General features: G+C 34.3%; 1 protein-coding gene across 3 annotated transcripts; it reads right to left on the bottom strand.

Annotated features, from left to right (window-relative positions):
- Positions 1 to 214: 214 nt before the first annotated feature.
- On the bottom strand, positions 215 to 19,633 carry Gem (transcription factor CP2 like gemini). Of its 3 annotated transcripts, none has more exons than XM_072911263.1 (12): positions 18,910 to 19,633; positions 18,391 to 18,613; positions 15,914 to 16,061; positions 12,607 to 12,687; positions 10,871 to 11,080; positions 10,375 to 10,519; positions 9,532 to 9,744; positions 9,061 to 9,309; positions 8,875 to 8,951; positions 2,220 to 2,472; positions 1,398 to 1,848; positions 215 to 1,307 (listed from the first exon to the last, which is right to left on the bottom strand). In XM_072911263.1, the coding sequence occupies exons 1-12, from the start codon at positions 19,045 to 19,047 to the stop codon at positions 1,258 to 1,260; spliced, it is 2,238 nt and encodes a 745-aa protein (XP_072767364.1). In that variant the 5' UTR covers positions 19,048 to 19,633; the 3' UTR covers positions 215 to 1,257. The 3 variants fall into 3 exon arrangements, with proteins under 3 accessions (XP_072767364.1, XP_072767363.1, XP_072767365.1); XM_072911262.1 differs by having other exon boundaries at positions 9,532 to 9,768; XM_072911264.1 differs by lacking the exons at positions 18,391 to 18,613; positions 18,910 to 19,633 and adding an exon at positions 16,530 to 16,790 and having other exon boundaries at positions 9,532 to 9,768.
- Between the last annotated feature and the right edge of the window lie 644 nt (positions 19,634 to 20,277).

Consider the following 20,277-nt stretch of genomic DNA (forward strand, 5'->3'; position numbering starts at 1 on the left):
ATATTAACATGTGTTAAAAGTTTATAACAAGAAAATTGTATCTATTTAAAAACAGAATTATTAAATCAACGAATATATAATCATAATAACAACTATATACAATATTAAGATTTTTACATTTATTTTTAACGTGGCACATATATCGAAAACTGAATGTTTTCATAAATTGTACTAAGAATAGCAATCGTATTTTTAATCTCTTTTTGTTCTTTCATTCTTTATCCAACTTTGATAGATATATGCATATATCTATACATGCGCATTAAATACTTTTTCCAAACTCATCGTCAATCCCATGCGGTTTAAAAATCGAAATCTTGTAAGTGCTTGGCACTTTTACATTCGTCCGAAAGATATAATTTGTACTCGTAGTTATATAATCTCAGAATATTCAGTATAATATAAAGGCTTTGCATAAAAAGACTTTGTACTTATATCTATCTCTTAAGCTATCACTCAAATATAAGCTAAAATGTTTCTAGAATATGTAATATATTCTAGAATAATTATACATAATGGATGGAATAATAGATAATTTCCTAAAAGAAATTCAATACTTTCCTAAAGAAAGTAAACAAACAAATGAGATATATCTCATAATTTTCTTTTCAACTGGTAAAAAACTTGAAATTAAGAATAGTCTGAAATTATCAAATATATTTTAATTCGCTATGAATTCGATTCATATACGACTACTCGCATTGTTTTATATGCAAGTATATAGTGGCAATATATAGTAATGGCAATAATCATTATTAACACACACATTTATATTTAAAAAGAGAATTAAACCTGCACATATATATGTTATAAATTGGATTATCCTAATGGATATCGATGAAATTAATATTATCGAGATAAAGTAGCTATAATACCATAAATTATTGATAAAAATTTGTATACACTTTAAAATACAAGTAATTTCAAAACACAATTTTCCAAATACATAAGTATGTAGTTAATATTCTCTTTTTCCTATCATTTTAATTTATATTCTCCTGTATCATGGTTGTAGTATGTGTGTTGTAATATGTATATAAAGAACTTATTTTACATTAATTAAAATTTTAACTGATTTTTTTTCTATAAAAAAATTTTGTAAAACTTCTAATTTATATATACTTTTTTATTTTTTTACAAGATATCATAATTATCTTTTTGCGTATATTTGCCAAATAATATACTTATTTCGTAAAAGTTAGCTCTTGCGCACCTTATATTACTTATATTTTTGTAAAACAAAATCTTAAATATTGTTCAAATAGTTTTCGACTTTATAAGCAATTTATAACGCTCACTGGCCGGATCTAAAAGAAATATATATCGTATTAATTTAGAAGTTACATTGTATTAATTTCAATTATCAAAGTCATAAGCAAAACAAAATAAGTATTTACCTTTAATTATCTCGACGAGATACATACTCTCGTCCTTCATGTTCGCTACCAACTCGTCGGTGACCAACACATGTATACCCTGTGGTCCTAGGAACAGTATCGAGTGCAGTCGATCGGGTGACAAGTTTAGAGTGTTGAGCAGTTTATTCGTCAGCGCGGCGCTTGTGAGATTGTCGAGGTAGGTGACTCTCCAGAGCGAGCCGTTGCTTTCCAACGAGAAATAAAGGGTGAGCTTCGGAGTCGGCGCTTTGGAGTGTAGCGTGTTGAACAGCCGAATGCCGTCAGCTACCCCGCAGATCTGGATGAGATCCTCCCGAGACAGACGCAGAATGTCCGACGCGGAGAAGCTCGCGAACGTCGATTCGAACGCGTTGAATCGACTCGCGCGAAGCCACGCGGTTGTCTGCGTGGCATTCGCATCCGGTGGTAACTCGGTAAGACACGGGGTGCCCTGCAAGATTTAAAATAAAATGATTACACATGTAAAAGCGAGTTTCATTTAATTTTTATTTAACTAATTTTATTATAATATATAATTATTTATTCTATTTATCGTTATTTAATTCAATACTTTATTAATTCAGTTAATTAAATTATTTTATTGTTTTTTTCAGCGATTATGGAAAAACTCAAATAAAATAAAAACATTAAAAAACAAATTAAAAAAATTGTCTATACTTGTCTCATAGAATGTAATAAAATGTTTTCCTCTCCATCGATTTTTCCATCTTGAGTACGCGATAAAAGCATAAGGGATTATTTTATTAAAAATATAGATCTTGAAGGATCAGCTTATCTTATAACAATAATAAAGATCTTTACTGTTCTCATAGACTCGATTAATTGTTGCGGAGAAGTAGCTTTGTGCGCAGCCAAATTAACATCAGCTTCAATGCAAGGCTGATCCGGTAGTATCGCCGCAGGCGACGGCAAAGCCGGCGCCGTTCCCGTGTTTTCCTTCACGGCGTCCGAAGCAGGGACCAGCGGTACGATACCGGAATTAGAAACCGAAAGTGCCAGCGGTGCTACTACCGGAGAAGAATTGCCGGCGATGGTCGAGCGTGTCTGCGGCGAACTTAAAAAGAAAAAAGGAGACCATTAATTACTTATTAATAAATACTTTTTTGAAAATGTAATGGAAAAATATCACAAATTTGTTACAGTCCGTTATTTATAATAATAAATGGTAATGATTTTTTTCTCACGCGTAATTTGTCATTCTTAAATGACTTCCAGCATATGGAAAATTTTTCCAATTTACACCGTACACGTAAAAGTATACTTTAGACTCTGTCGCGAGCGTATTCGTTTACTCTGGCGTATTGCAAAATGTTAGCGAGTTGGCGGATTATCTGTTGTATTAATCGTAAAGGCGCGACATAAATTGTCGACGACTGACAGTTATGCATTTAGCTGAATATTTTTGCGAAGAAATATGACACAAGTCACGCCAAGCATGTATCTCGCGACACATTTGTATTAAAATATTTTGCTTATTTGATAACGAGCTTTATGATCAAATCGATTTCTTTCGCCCGTACCTTGAGTCTTTCCAGCAAATTTTAATTGATTTGTTATTCTAATTAATTGCATAATTAATGTATAGTTTGAATATTCGCATCTACTGTTGTCTTTTATGCCTTATAATATTATTTTGAATAAAAGGAACTCATTCTCGTTAATAAACAAATAAATAAAATAATTCCGCTTATCATAATACATATATATTTGCGATCTGAAAGATAAAAGTAAACGAATTATGCTCGAATATATTTAATTACGATTGAATGCACTTCAAAAGAAAAACAATTCCGGTCATATAAAACGAAGAAATTACTAACGAATTTTTATCGTCGCACATGTTGTATCAAATTCTTGGTATTAGAGTCGAACGAACACTCGACTTAACTTTATAATCCTATATTTAAGTTTTTAAATTCTATTCTAAATATAAAAGTTACATAAAAACAATTTTAGCCAAATTTTATCAACTTGTAAGGTAAAGATACAAAATAGTAAACATTGAGAAACATCTATTCTGCACTACTAAAATTTGTAATAAAATTCAATTGACATTTCACTTGCAATATCCCTTAAAGATCGCATTATAAAATTTAAATTTGTCCTAATCTTTCAATTGCAACTTCAAGCGAAACTATTAATATCCTTTTGAAAGAAACTGTCAGCGTGTTCTTACACAGAATGCCGCTTTAAACGAACTACAAGCTTGACTTTCCCACAGCCGCCGTCGATTCTCTTCATGTCCCGACGTTTCCTTATCTGCAGACTGACTAATCCTCCTCGCATAATGCATCCTCTCTTCATCCGCGCATTCAATAGAGCATGGACAAACTTGGCCACAACTTGCACGTGCGATGAACCACTTATGATCACCTCGTGCTCCAGAAGACACGTGACGAATTGATCGAGCGGGTAGCATGGTCGTCTGATGGACCAGCAGCTTCTCATGTCCCAATAATTCCTTGACATGTCGGGCGCACTCCCGTTACGATTGAAAGAAATCCTCTACGGAATCTGGTTTCTCCTTAAAAGCCTTCTTTCGACTCTTCACGCGTTCATTCATAAACGTCATACACCCGCACACTCGAATCTTCGATCGTTCTCTAAGCGTCTTCCCATCCATTCGTGCTTAATGTTATCGAGATGCTCTTCTCGAATCTGTCTGATCAATCTGTGTAAACTAATCGTTTCGATAACCGCCTGTTTTCATTGCGCGTTTATTCAAAATGTCAGTTTGTCTTCTCGTATTCCCGGTAACGTATGCGATGTTTGCCATCCAATAAATGAACTCCACGTTCGATGATTTCGAGTTATTATTAGAGAGTAGCTCTGGTTCGACCGGCAGATAGGATCAGTTCAAGTCAGTCGGTCTGCCGCGAACTGGATACCGCTAGTTGCTCCAGACATTTGTTTGTCAGCGAGCACTTTCAAAATTATGACCTTCAAAGGCGATGATCTTTCCCGAATTGAAATCTCACAAATTCATGTAATGTGTCATATTTTTTTCTTTTTTTCTTCTTTTTTAAAATTAGTGCAGTCGACTAATGTTCGACAATCAATCGCAATCCAATCACGGGAGAATAAAATTTCGCGTTTCACGTTTCCTGGAAAGTTCAAAAATCTTTTTGGTCAATCAATTTATACAATCGATTTGCACTTTTTCCTTCGCTGTTCAAAACTGCGTCTTTTGCTCGTCTGTTTCCCGATGTACCTCTATAAAAAAATGAACTTTGTATCTGCGAGTCTACGATGTTTATCCCCTTGAAACGTGTCGGGCTTAATTACAATGCCACATGTGTGCCATAAAACGCGTACTTTTCTATCGCCTCGTAAAACGCTCTTCAATGCATAAGATATATCTATCGTATTTCTCTGCTTCCAGGAAATTCTCTTCTCTGAAGTTATAAATTTTTTTCATCCATCGTTACAACGTAGAGATGCGTGTAAAGTTCGAGTTAAAATGAATTCAGTGGAGTTTCGAGTATAAAATGAATCTAGTCCTAGAATCAATTTATTTACTTCAGACTTGCGCAATTAGTTTCATTGGCCTTCTTCGTGCAATAAGCGATTGTTACAATCAGCTATAATTTTCCTCTTTATTTTCTTCCCAAGGTTAATTCGTGAACTTTACGAATCTATAATAATTAAACTTCGAGCACAAAACTTAACTTATACCTTTTTTTGAGCCAAAAAAAATCTCTGTTCTATTCAAATTTCCTTGGAACCTCTCTGTTTAATTTCTTCCGACTTCTCAAAATAGCAGACTCATGTTTCTTCAACAGCTTCCCAGTAGTCGAGAAAAGCAGGACATGTCCTGGTTAAGAGACTCAATTAACCGCCCTGGCGTTAGCTTTTCGGCGGCAGAGCTGCTCGTCATCTGAGGAGATAATCCTGTCGCGATAGAAGCACATAAATGGCCAGAATATCGCGTGTTGCCACGACGCTTAGGTCGTGAATTAAGGCAATCGAAAGTGCGTATGACACTTCGATACACTCTGTCAAAAGTAGATTAGCTTTTGCGACGGACGAGGGCATTCCTGGTGTTCGGTGCTCGCTTACGATATTTCGATTATTTTATTCACCTTGCTTAACTGTCTTCGCAAAGATCACTATCGGTTGAAGAAAATCGCTCGGTGCATCACACGTGGTTCTTGTTAAACGCGACCGCGAACTGTCATGAGCGTCTATCTGTCATAAGTGATTCCGTCAGCGGTTTTATTGCATGACTAATGGCTGAATTGATTGCGTTGCGTTTTTAAATTTTTCTCTCAGTAGGAAGCGGTTATTTGTTTAAGAGACAGCGTAATATCAGATCGCCCTCGATGCAATTCGGAGTCGGATACATCAACAACGCGAGATATAACCGTTCAGACAAATCAAACTGACGCGCCTTTCCTTTGATTGATTCGCTTCCTGTCAAAACTCACCTCGTACTGGGACGTACTCGTCGCACACCGGAATATACCAGACCAAGATTAATTCGGTTATCTTGAACGATAACTCTGGAGCACCCTCTTCTTCTTAACTGAGAGCGCGTTACGCAAACCACGATATGAATGCACGAAGCCACGATGTACGGAAACGTAGATCAGGAACAAGTTTTGTCCGTTTCTTTCAGATTTAATTAATGGTATTTTCTTATCTTAAAGATAAATAGTTGCCTCTATAAATTGAAGCACTTAAATATAAACAGGGCAGTAAAAACAATCAACTAGAGGATAGAACGAGATGATTGAAAAATCAGATTAGTAGGTTTTTCAGCAGCTTTGCACTTTGTTGCGAAACGTTTCGAGAACAAGTTGAAGATTACCGGTTCGAAATGATACCGGTTTCTCGTGCGCGAAATGCAACGGCGACTGTAAGTTTCAGCTACTTTCTTCCTGAATGACGCTTGGCTTGTTCACTTCAAGGTTGCGTTCGACGAGATATCGATCGGATTCTCGATCAGTCGCGTGTAGAAAATTTTCAACGCCAGTCGATAAATGTCGCGGATTACGTGAAGAGGATGCCGGTCACCGGTCACCGGTTTACTCGTAAAACACACGCACTACGTGTTGAACGGTAGACTGCGTCGACAGTGGTTGTCATTCAAGACGATGCGACACACTTATTTTATCCTAGAACGTGGGTGCGTCTGAATAGAATCCACTAGGATGATAGATCAAGACGAGAGCAACGTGGCTACACGCAATGTACAGCGTTCTGAATTTATTCGCGTGTACGTGCCTCTCTTTCACCATGTCTTTCTCTCTCTAATATTCTCTTTCTCTTTCTCACTCATTCCTCGCTGGTTCACCCAACTTCCCCTCCATCGAGAGGTTGTCATCGGGGACGCCGGCTCGCGCCAGTTCGAGCCAGTTTGTCGGCGGCGATGCCCGGCATCTACCTCCGCGTCCCTCTTCTCCTTCGCCACCGATGAGCAAACTCTTACCGAAGACTAACCACCGTCATCACCACTACTTCCACCATCCTTCCACTAGAATGAACCCCACCAGTATCATGCTGAGCGTCTGACAACATCGCAGTAGTTTCTGGTACATCCGTACTAAGAATGCATAATGTTTTTTTGCTTTTTTTTTTCTTTTTTTAAACTATTTTTTGTCTTAATAAAATGGAAGATGATAAATGCAGACGATAAAAACAGATAATGGAAAAAAATTAATACAAGAAGTAGATAAAAAACGGATAATAAGAAAAATAAAGATAAGAAATAGAAGAGAAATCAATTTTATTTTGATTCACGAGATAACGTGACTTTCACGAGACCAACATTTTCTGCTACATACATTGCAATGCCACCAAGGTCGCGGCGATTGCTTGGTAGATCGCTTAGTTACAACAAGCGTACATACATAAATAGCTTGCAAAGGCAAAAACATTCATCGGCAGATACTGGCGAATCAAGTATATCGGAAATGTTTTGCTATTTATATCCTTGGAACAGGTACTTGTCGAACGCCATGACGCAAGGACTCGTGTGACTGCTTATTGCAGCGCGAATTTACACGGTGAATTGAAAATCGAAATCGAGGTAGAAATTAAAGAGTTAGCTTTTCATTGAAAACATTCAAACGTGTGAAGTTTTATTATACATTGTATAGATTGAACTATTGAACTAACAATATTGTGAAACGAGTTATCATCGGAAAAAAAAAAACAAAAAATTCCGTTGCTCCCACTTAAGTTTGTACACAATCACACGTACAGTTTGTTTTGCACGTCGCTATTTTCGGAGGAAGTCGTCAGTCGAGTGACCACGAATCGTTCGAAAGACAAATAGATTTGTATATAATTGAGCAGGTGCCCAAAACCCGCCGCATCCGGAATCGACTAGTTGTTATTTACATAGTAAATTATTCCGAGCATTCGAGAGAAAAATTTCTTGCCTAATCTCATTATTATTTGATTGGTTCCGCGTCACGTATAAAATAGAAATATTAAACAATAATAACGAAACTGACGATACCACAATCTTTTATAAACATATTTAACTGTTGAGTAAATGATTGTGAATTTTGTAAGCTTTATGACGTACGGATTTTGCGACAATTAGTCTTTCTTTTCTACAAATATCGTTTTTATCGTGCGTTAAATGTTTTTATGAAGCAATGTTAATGTTATCTTTATTTTATACGGAAAATTTTATGTGTTGCTAATACGCTATCATATTATATTTCTCAATTATAAAGTCCTGATATTTTATGACAATAATGTAAAAAAAAAGAACAGGAAACTAAAAATAAGCGTTTTGCAAGCTCAGTATTTATACAAGGGAAACATCAATAGTGTAAAAAAAAAAACAAGAGAATTAAGAGTCGCAAAAGCTATTGACGTAATCTTATGTTGACGGACTAATGGGACCAATTATAGCAGTGAGACGATACTATTTGTAATTACCTTTTCAGTGATGCCCATTTAACTCTAGACATTCCGTTGTGTATTTTATCAGCTTTATGCATTCAGCATTTACATTTGCTGCGCGTCAAACGTTTAATTTATTCATTAATTAAATTATTCATTAAAAATTAATAATTAATTTAATAAATAAATTTTAATTATTAATTAATTAACTAATTGATTAAAAGTATGCTGCTTTCATAAAGATAAAACACTATTCCATTACTTTGTTTCTTTCTACATAAAGTAAAATTCTGTTGATTTGCATCGTCAAAAATGTAATATGATAGAAACTGGTAACTATTATTGCACAAGATGTTATTTTAATATTATATCTCTGTTCGGTAATAATATTAAATAATTTATAAGCAGGCATCATTTAAAATTTAAAACTTCTTCTACATATGCGATTTTGTTCCGAGTGTCACAATTTTTTCTACTATGACGTTATCGATTTTTATCTGTTATCTTCAGAAAGCAATGAAATTAAAAATAAAATATCAGCAAAAAAATAATTATATTCGAAGTATTAAAAAAGTAATTGTAATAATCGACTTACATTGCATCTGTCGAGGCGTAGGGACTTCCACTGTTTTGTGTCGGCAAGCTTGAAGGCGATAAAGACTCCAGAGGGATCTGTAATAGAAGAGAAAAAGTTTCAAATCTTTTTATAAAAAAAAAAAAAAAAAAAAAAAAAAAAAAAAAAAAACAGTTCTAAGACTCATTTCTTCAGAGTGAAACTTACATCAGAGAGGACGGTACAGTCGTAGCTGGGCTGATATTTATCCTGTTCATGAAGAGGACGTCTTAATATTTTGTCCCGATCTTGCTTGTGTTTGCGGTCCGCTCCCTTCAACTTGAACACCTTCACCTGGCACGAGGCAGCGTGTAAACGCGGTCCTCCTGGCAGTCTGGTCTCCACTTGAATCCGAAACGGAACGCCCTTCTCGCCACCGTGCTTCTTCGGTGTAAACTCAGTGCTTATACAATTAACCTATATGCGCGAATAATCTTCATCAAACTATCATCGACGATATATTCTGTAGGCGAACGCGTGAAATTTTATTGATAGAATTTTGATGAATTTTTTTATAATTTTTTGTTATGAGTTATACAACATATATAATTGTGTGCTGTCAAACACGAAAAATCAATCACACGTGTTGTCACAAATTATTAACAATAAAAAAGATTTAATTTGGATCCAAAAGCGTACTTTAATGTAAACGCCGACTTCTTTCGTGGGGTCCCACATAAACTCTACGCTGTTGTTGGACGGCGACGGTTGACAGACGTCCACCATCCCGTAGCTAAGAGGAACGTCAACCTCCAACAATCTCTCTCCTGGCCTAGCGCGTTGCCAGGCCAGCATCTGTTCCCGTTCTGTGTATTGCAGCCGGCGTTCGTGAAAGCAGATGCGTATTGTTGACTGGAACAGAAAGGTCGGATGACCCTACAGAGACGTTGTAGTCAGCCGTTTGGGCGACTCACATCTTTCGAACGTCGAGGATACGCCGTGACCTCATGCCAATTGTATCAAATTAATACTACATAATTACCGTAATTGCGCGGATTAGTTTTTATTCCACTCTCCTAGGACGAACGGAAAGAGTTAGGATTTTATTTATGTTATATTTTGCATAATTATCAGCAAAGTCAAGCAGAGTTAACTGAACGCAGTTGGATTCAACTGGTTACTGTATTGTCAATTTATCAGTATTTCAGCGTTAACGAGAATCAAAAGCGACAATTGTATCAATGTTTATAAAAGTTATGTAACAGCTTCCACAAATATTATTTCTTTATTCACTTATTCTAAATTAATGTGCATATTTTAATAATTTTAAAATTTGATTATCAATTAATATGTGATTATTATTTTATCATCTTTTTTCCAAGTAAAAAGCAATCAATGACATTCACTGGATCGATATCAGCATGAGTTCGCTCGTTTATCTCGTGGGTAGGAGAGTACCAAAGCGTTTTTTAAGATGCCGCTACCCAAACATTAGAAGCGTTCCGAATGAGCGTTCCGTATTTTAAGTGCGTGACCAAATACCTTCAGAATCTTTCCGCGATAAGCAGATAAATCGCCCAATTTTTTCAGTTTGATCTCATACGATTGTCCCTGGTTCAGATACGTCAGCGTTTCTTCGTTAACCTTAGTGGCGATGCTGGTAGCGGCTGCTAAGACGTACTGGAAACTGAAGAACTTCGCGATATAAACCTCTATTTCAATGTAATCTTTTAATAAAAATAAAAATCAAAAAGTGATACATTTTCTTTCGCTGTATTGTATGTGAAAACAATTAATAAAATATTATATTTAAAATAATATAAAAGATTTTTTTCCTTGACTTTTATACAGAAAGTCAGGATTTTGCTAGCTGTCTTTTTGTCAAGAATTAAAACCTGCATATGTACATATATGAATAAAAGTTATACATAATTCCTTGTATAATTACATATTATTAAGATAATTACTGACTTAAATTACATATATTATTGATTGTTTAAATTAATATTTAAATTAATATTAGATATTAATAGCCCACCGGCAGTCCTCGTTCAATTCATTTCCCTGTTGCGAAGAAGAAACATGATTTGCGGTTGAAGTTGGCGGATACTCCTCGTTTGAGGAGTACAAGAGTTGATGAAGACTGGTGGCGGTTTGGCCATTATTGTTGCTGTCAGCCTCGACGGAGCCGACGTTTCCATTGTTGGACGGCGCTGTAGTGATTGTTCTCTGCGACACGTGATTTAAACTGCAAAAAATCGTAAAATATATAATTATTATAAATTAAGACTGTATCGATATCATATGAGAAATCGGTCGCCTCCCCGCATGAAAAAGATATATAAAATGTTCTATGGTCAATATGGCAACCACTCACTATAAGTTAAAGAAAAGTGACGGTGAGACATTCAAATCCGCTGGCGTTCTCATTCTGATACTCGCTCGTATTTAGCAGAAATTTCTTCACTTGAATCCCAGAAATAAGAGTTTTCACCGTGAATACTTATCACTTTTACATATCGCGCGTATATTACATATTACGTAAATCGCTTTGTCGCGATATCAACACGTTGCATTTGCAGGAGCGTGATCGTAAATGAAGAATCCACAGAATTGACCACAATGTGTGTCTATGAGTTCGTCATTTGTCTAATCAGCTATTCCCGATTGTCGTACTCAATTTTCCAGAGAGCTCCTAGATTATATATTTTTTAATCTACTTATATCCGCAGAATAAACACAACGAGATCACTGGATCGACCTTTCAATTTCATCGTTTTACATCGATATAATAATCGCACACGATTTATGCGATGCTGATGCGGCAATTCTTTTCGTTTTTTCGTTTATTTGAATGATCAGTCAGATAGTGGACTTTAATCCGGATAATAATATCTTGAACTATGAAATAAAATAAGAAAAATAGATTTATGAAAGATAAAAGTTTTCTCTATTTTTAGAAAAAAAGAGAAAATATTTTGTATACACTCTTAATGTGTATAAAATCCAGTAATTTCATCTGGATATTATCTCGTGATTCCGCATGGTGATCAAAATCTAAGTTTTAAAAATTGATACACATACGTAAAAATAACTTTTTTTTTACTCCTTTTCACTTGTGGAACTGTATCACACTATTTTGCCGTGTCGCATAATTTTTTCTATGCTTTATCGCGAATTTCAGTCTATCCCGAAGGTAGTGTCGCACATATGGAACAAGATATTAATTCACGTTTTCGATTGACGTATCACGCACGGCCGATCAATTGCTGCTTTACAGAGTAACGCGCGCCGCGCGATAAATATTCGTAATAGAGTAAGAAGTTTTACCCAAGCGCGCGAGAGCGACTTACTCTCTCGATAGTAGGGAACGGGGCACAACGATACAGCTTTATCTTTGTGGCAATATCTTTGCGGGGGAGCCGCCGCGCGTGGTAAATTCCGTTCGGAATACTTTTCATCCCAGTCACCCCTGAGTCACCCCGAGAGATATAAACGTCGTTGTCTTTATATTTTGTAGCCTATACATCACTTTAATAATGGCTAAGTTGTTATCATCAATACTCACATTCGCGGACGCTAGTTGCCTCAATCATTCGTTTTAATATAAATAAACAAACGGTGTCCGCGAAGTAAAAAACTATGAAATTAATAAACAAGTAAAAAATAATTACAATAGTTGAGCCGATCATTCTAAGTTTTCAACATAATTATTCAAAATTATAATCAGGACATCCAAGCTTAAAAAGAATAATTTTAATAATCTGGACTTACTTGGAATTATTGTGTTGATTCTCAGGGGATGGCGCCTCCTGTTTAAAAACTGTTAGCGATGGTAAAGTGAGGAGGGCTTCGCTGCAAGAAAATAACAATTTTTCTATCGTATTAAATTTCCTCTAATCTGATTCAACATCGTTGATATGACTATCGTGTCAAAAATTATCATTGTTTCAAAGGTATTTGTCAGGTACAACACAATTTCACACATCTTTTGTAAAAAGTTATAACGATATGACGACTGTAAGTCGTTTATAAGTTTTGAGAATAATCTTAAAAATTGTATCTATGATCAGTCAGATAGTGGACTTTAATCCGGATAATAATATCTTGAACTATGAAATAAAATAAAAAAAATAGATTTATGAAAAATAAAAGTTTTCTCTATTTTTAGAAAAAAAAAGAGAAAATATTTTGTACACTCTTAATGTGTATAAAATCCAGTAATTTCATCTGGATATTATCTCGTACAATTATTTACAATTTTAAATATTTCATTAAAAAAATTTTTTTTAAATTTACAGAATTTTATTTGTCTTTTTATTCAAAATGATATTTGTTTTTAAATTTATACGATTTTTTTGCATATGATTATTTTACTTTGTTAAAACAATACTCAACATAAAATGAAAACATGTTATTTGCTATTTTTTATTTATCTTTTGGTAATAATATAAAAATTAACAACTACGGTGGCTTATTTCGCAATGCATCGAATAAATTTTGTACGAGATAAAGAAGGAATAATTTGAGAACCACTACGATAATGCTGTGAGTCAGTAAGGTCAGCACAAACCGGAATAAACTAGTTCGATGTGCAATATGAATTTAATCGGTATGAAATAATGTGATACCATGTCAAGAATATCATCAAAATTTATTTACGATTCACCGATTTATGCGGCTGAGATAGCCGATTATATAAGTTTCACAGAAGTTTGTTGCATCGGAAATAAATACTTTTAATCAATACTTTGCTTACCAATTTTTCTTATTGTGCAAATAAAATTAATTAAACTGTTTTTCATTTAACTAAAAAATAAATTATTAAATAATGAAGTTTCACTAATAATAAATATATTACTTACCCAAGTTTCACATATTGGTGCATTCCTTTATTTATGATTAAAAGATTACTTTGTTTACAAATCAATATAAAATTTACAAATAATTAAGCGGCAATAAAAAAAATATATATACATCTGAATTTATAGAAATCATTAATATTTCACTTCTTTCAACGTATGATGTGGTGACGAGTACCAGAGTTTATTGTAATCTTTATGATCGTCTATTGAAATGAGATATTAAAAATGATATGCATTAAAAATTTTCAATTATAATTTTAACTATATATACACTAATTAAATAAATATAATATCTATTATATCCTTTAAGTCTTTGTGTGAGTTTCCGATATTCCATTTGCACGATGTTTCGATCGATTCATGCAATATTTAACGTCTAGCTCTGAATAATAGGACGACCGGCACTGTTACTGACGATTTAACTTACAATACGGTGAATTTCGATTGCAGGTAATTGCAGCTAAAATTCTTAAGAAGTATCGACATGCCGCCTAGAATAAACCGGTTTTGTATGCACGTGTGAAATATGTAATACAATGCGTCATCTAGTACTGGTTTCTTACCAGATCGAACCACGCGGAACGTCTTCATTCATAAACGGATACGCTCTCTTTTTTCACGTCATATCGTAAATAAACTTCTGTCATGTATATAAGCGATCAATTGATGCACGCGATTTGACGAGTCGGCTCTCCGATTGAGAATTGTTGTCATTATTATGGATCGCGAAATTTTATTTTAATTTTGTTTATAGCGTAAAAGATATTTAATCTGTCTAAATTTTATATTTAATCTGTATAAACATTGCAGAATTACTAATGCAAAACTTTTGATAAATTTTTGATTATTTGCATCATGTTAAATAAGATATTATATAAATAAGATAGGAAACTTTGCGTTAGAAACGTGTCCTATATTTCAATTTTCTTATTTATTTACTTTAAAAAAAGACACACATAAACAGATGGACATTTTTGTAGCGTGAATTATGATACGCATCTATATTACTGTGATAAGTTATACATATATGCACGATCATTTTGATTGCGTATTCAAATTTAATCGTTCTAAAAATGATTGATTGATTGATTGAAATTGATTTATCTATGTATACATACATATACAGGGTGTCGGGTAATTGGTGAAAAATCTGTTAATAACAGATTCTTGAGATCACTTGGATTTTGATTTTTCCTCAGCGAAAATATCGAGAGACGTCATCATTTTTTGCAAGTTTCCAATTTTTATCATTATATATTTTTGTAATTAAGCCTTAAATTAAAATTCTATTAGGGTAAACTCTATCTGAAATTAACTGAAAAATGCAGTTTTGGTAACTTTTTCAAAAAGTTTAGTTTGCGAAAAGCGCCTTTTTTCAATCACTTATAACTCGGAAATTATTGAATTATTGCCTCGATATTTTCGTTGAGAAAATCGTCTTCAAATGATCTCAAGAATCTGCATTAGCAGAGTGTTCACCAATTAGCGGATACCCTGTATAATAATTTTAAAATAAATATAATTATTTAATTAAAGGTCCTAAATTATATGTTCGTTTTGTGTGGGTGTGTGTGTGTGTGTTTGGGCGTGTATACGCGTTCAAAAATTACTTTATATTATATTTTATATAAATTATAAATATTAACTTCAAAATATTTATTAAAATTATAAATAATATTTAATACAAGATTTATAAAAAATGAATAAATACAACAAATTTACGAAATTCTCTGACTGCACTCCTTTTTCGTTCACGTTAAGGTGCTTCGCATACACTCGCGCACGTGGGTACACATCGATACTCGTGGTAGGGGCCGACCGGTTTGATTTTCTCGTGCGTGTCGCCGGTGCGACGCAATGCCAAGAACTGTAGCCAGTTTTAACCGGATTTCTAAATTGACTCGCCTTGCTGTTCCGCATACGTTTTAATCTTACTCGCGGCAGAAGCCTACGATACCGACCACGAGCTCAACAAGCGCGCGCTATCGGCGGAGAATTATGTACGTCGATTGTGCTGTCAAGACATCGTGAAACAGATCGCCTGATTAGCATTTTGCTAGAAATTTCTACAATATTTTTTCTTAGATTTATCATATCTGTGATGCATTCTTCAACCATGATAGTAAATTGTTGCTTTAATATGCGTATGAGATTATGATTTAGCAAAAGTCATTTTGAGAAGATGTATATTTTTTCGGGAATTTTGGACATCTTACCTCATATTAGTATAAGAAGCGACAGCTGTTGCGAGATCAGACGCCGCGAGAGCAGATAGCGATCCGTCAAAATCAGCGGCGAGGTGCTCCGCGAGTTCCTCCACTTGCGTAGACCAACCTTGACCAGAGCCATTGCTCCCAATGGATCCTGAAATATAAATCGAACAAATGCAATAAATTTGTTTCTTCCAGGACGTTCTCAAGTTTTCTATTTCCTTCATTTCATTTTTATTTTATTTTAGTGTCGCGCGAGAAACAATATATGGCTGCGGAAAATTAGATACATATATTGCAATTGTTATTTCTTACTTATTTCTCTTTGGCTTGTATTATAATGTCAGAGCAATAGACGTTTTTATAAGTACAGTACAGGTTTATATAAAAAAGAAGAATTTGCATAAAAGTATAAAATGTATACAATTAATAAAATAAAATATATAACTTAGCTGTTTTATTTAATTACTTTCTTTCAGAAAAAAAAATTTAAATTGCGTTTTATCTCAGAAAATCATGTAGAAAATTAATGATCTATAATATATTATTTTTTATCTTATTTTATCGCTTTTTTCGAGCAACTATCAACGCACAACGAGACTCTTTTCGCGAGACATCGTACCGCCTTGAGTGCCGTTGTAACCGACATGAAGCTGATGATGCATCGTGATCGGTCTTATATCTTTCGTTTCCTGAGCGATGTGACGGCGTCGGTTCTTGGTAGGGACAAGGGGATAACGTCGACTCTGCAACAGCGACACCCTGGATCTATCGACCTCACACCACTTCATCCTATTTCGGCCGTGGCGAGGATCACACTCGTGCAGGAACACACCACCGAAACTTTATGTGCATGCTCCTTGACCAAGTATCGCGAGTATGACGAACTATCAGGCTTCTCTCTCTCTTTCTCCCTCTTTTTTCGAGTAAGCTAATCTGGATGATACATTGCGTATATATACATATATATATATATATATATATATATATATATGTGTGTATGCGTGTGTGTGCGTGTGTATGTGTATACTTGAGTTATCAGCCACGTGGGTGAAAAGGCGTCGAATGTAAGAAGACAGAGCGCAGAAGTTTGTTGATCAGTCTTGAGGAGATCTTCAGAGCGACGCCATTCGAATTGTATGTCGTACCATTGTTGAATCTTGACGGTTAATCAAGGCAAGTACAATAAAAATATCAAATTTTGCGAATATTGTTTCAGACAATTTACATAGCGTTTTATATTCGTTTAATATTTTCTTAAATTTGCGCTAGCAAAATTTTGTGGTGACTATTATAAGTTCCAGGTACGTCAAAAAAGCGATCGCATGGACTATAGATTAATTATTAATCCTAGATTATAAAAAATTCTTTTGCAAGAACAATATAACTTATATGTAATATTATTTGCTAAACTTATGATTCGTATCAGACAGTGAGTTATCTTAAAAGTACATAATTTAATCTTTTGAAAATTTGAAGCTAACTGGAAATATGTGTGTACATGATATACAAAAATATTTTTTATATAATAAAAAGTTAAATTGATAATGCATTAGAAATATAAATTACTCGTGGCTACGACAGTGTACAAGAGGTCGTTTGGTCACGACCTTAAAAGAGATATATTTACGTTAACAGCTACACGATAGTGACGATTGACTTCGCGCCATTACACATTTACAAGCAACATTTCTTTATATTCTTCTAAAATATTCTTTATTTTCTATTCCAATGGAAAGTGTTTCACGGGAAACAAGATTTAAGATTAAATTTAATATCTCGAAACTAATTACTTTGTTGCATATTTAAAAAAAATTATTAAGTATTTTTTTCTATCACTATTAATTTGAAAAATTTTTATAGTATAGTTATCCAAATTTATTTAATTTTAATATATGTAACAAATATAAGATTTAAAAAAATTTTTCTAATCTAATTGTATGAAATATGGATTACTAATCAATTCATTTCAATTATTTGGAAAAAATGTATAATAATCGAGTTTATGATCAGTAACTTATCATAGTTATCAACTTGTGTAGCAATTTTTGATAACTGTTTCTTTTGCAACACTTTCACTAAAAACAAAATATTTAGAGACTGTATTTTTCAAGCTTCCAGTTTATTTCTTTTTAATGACGTGTTCGTGAATTATCAAGTCCTGTCTACAATTCCTACGAGCAGCTTTTATTTCATATAGAGAAAACAAAGTATATAAGTATATGTGCAAACATTATATCGATAAATTTACATAGCTGCTTCAAATTTACATTACATTGAATACATAAAAATTAATTACTAATTTAATTTCTAATTTACATCAATAAGAAATAATTACTAATTTAAGACTAAATAATAATTGATCATATATAAATTAGATTGCATGCATAAATTTTGTTCTTATTATATAAATAATTGTCTTACTATAACAAATAATAATCTACTATAAAATTTGAAAAAGTAACTATGTGAGAAATACCAACCATCTCTCCTGATATGCTTCTTCTCGAGTTCTACGATACGTTGCAACGGTTCCGTGGAGCAACGTTTCAGATTGTTTTGTTCATAACTTGGGGATGATCCGGAAGATGAGAGTTGTTGCGGTGAGCCGCCATTCAAATGCATCTGATCACTATTAGTCGGCGAATTTTTCGGCGAATTATGCTTGTCTTGCCATAGAGAATTTTGCGAACTATGATACCCCATCTGTAACATATTATTAGTTCATAATTATCGCTTTCAAGATCATGCGAAATAAATCCAATGCCGCCGATTAAAATTTCTTTTTTACATTTGTTAAAAAACTGTAGTTTTATTTCTAAAAAGCCGAGAATGATTTTAAAAATTAAAAAATAACAGAATTTTGATACGAAATGAAAAATATCCAACACGAAATAATTATTTAAAATATAATTTTAGACAAAGCATATATATAAAAAGAAAGACTTTATAATTTATTATAATTGATCACATTTGATTATAATGACGATTATTTCACGCACCTGCTGAGGGACGGCTACGACGTCACACCTATTTGAACGAACCGGCGACAGTTGATCGTATGACGGAGACGACGTGTTGGCGAACCACATCGCTCCGTTTAAAGTTTCCGCGCCGTCCATCATGAGTTGCAGCTCCATTCAACAGCTCTAGTTCTCGACTCACACGTGTGATTATAGTTAGATTCGCCGATTGGCGAATCGGGGTATGTTACCTATTATAGCTTATGTTACTGCGGCACTAATAAATGGCTCGCTTGCGTCGAGATTCCCCGGCCAAGACGAATATCTACGTTAATCTTAGATCTCAGACCTACGAAGGGTGTCTTGGAACGCCCTTAAGACTTCGTCGGCGAGAATCGATCCTCTAACGCCAAAAGATGTCTCACTTCATAAATGAAGGAGCTACTTCTTAACTTACACGAAAGTTTACTACTTTACACGCTATATATGCGAAAAAAAATTTCGTGACTATATGTGTTTCTCGGCGACGAGTCCGTAAGAGGCGAAACGAGTCCACGCCGATCTCAGATCTCAGATCGACGATCTTCGTCCCGGGATTAGGTCGTTCTTTAGTCGCGAGAAGTACTCATTCCACCGTGATTCGCCCTTCGTTGCAGATCGTCCACCTTGCGGGCACCCTCTCGGCCTAGATCTTTGATATGTCCGGAAATACACGGTGCATTCGCCGACCGCCGGTGGTTCTCAGGGCCTAGATCGCCCTTCCTTAGAACATCACGAAGAAGCTGTTGTACAGTTTCTTGATGCCGGTGGTCTCGCGCTGCCGGTGCGTTTCCAAGAGTGCGCAGCCTCGCGATCTCAGTGACAAAAAACGCGAAAAGACGACGAACGCGTCCTCGAATATCATTGCCACGCTTTGGCTGCAAGGCATCTTGTTCCTAGTTGTGTTGGAGTCCTGCTGCCGTTCCGGCGGAGAACCTTCTCCTGCGAATAACAAACGTTCAATGTCAAAATAAAAGTGGGTGGTTAGTCAGTCAAGGCGCTGATTATTTGGTGTTTATATGGTGATTATATGGTGTTTAACATTTGAGCTGATAGCAATTCTCGGATTATGTTCTCTTTATTGAAATTTTAGCTATAAATTGATTATTTAATCAATTTATTGCATTTGACTGATGACTAGATACAAGTCAAATTTATAATTATATGAAAATTCTGTGGTATAAAACATGTACAATTATTGCAATAAATATACAATTATTAAATACATTTTTAATATTTAACACAAATTGAATATATTAAACAGCTATTAAAATATAATAATCTATCTATTACTATCAATTATTGAAAACATTTTACATAAAATATTGTAATTGTATGACATATTCAAACAGACGTGTAACATTTATT

The sequence above is a fragment of the Anoplolepis gracilipes genome, chromosome 2, assembly GCF_047496725.1.
Source record: "Anoplolepis gracilipes chromosome 2, ASM4749672v1, whole genome shotgun sequence".
Classification (NCBI taxonomy): Eukaryota; Metazoa; Arthropoda; class Insecta; order Hymenoptera; family Formicidae; genus Anoplolepis; species Anoplolepis gracilipes.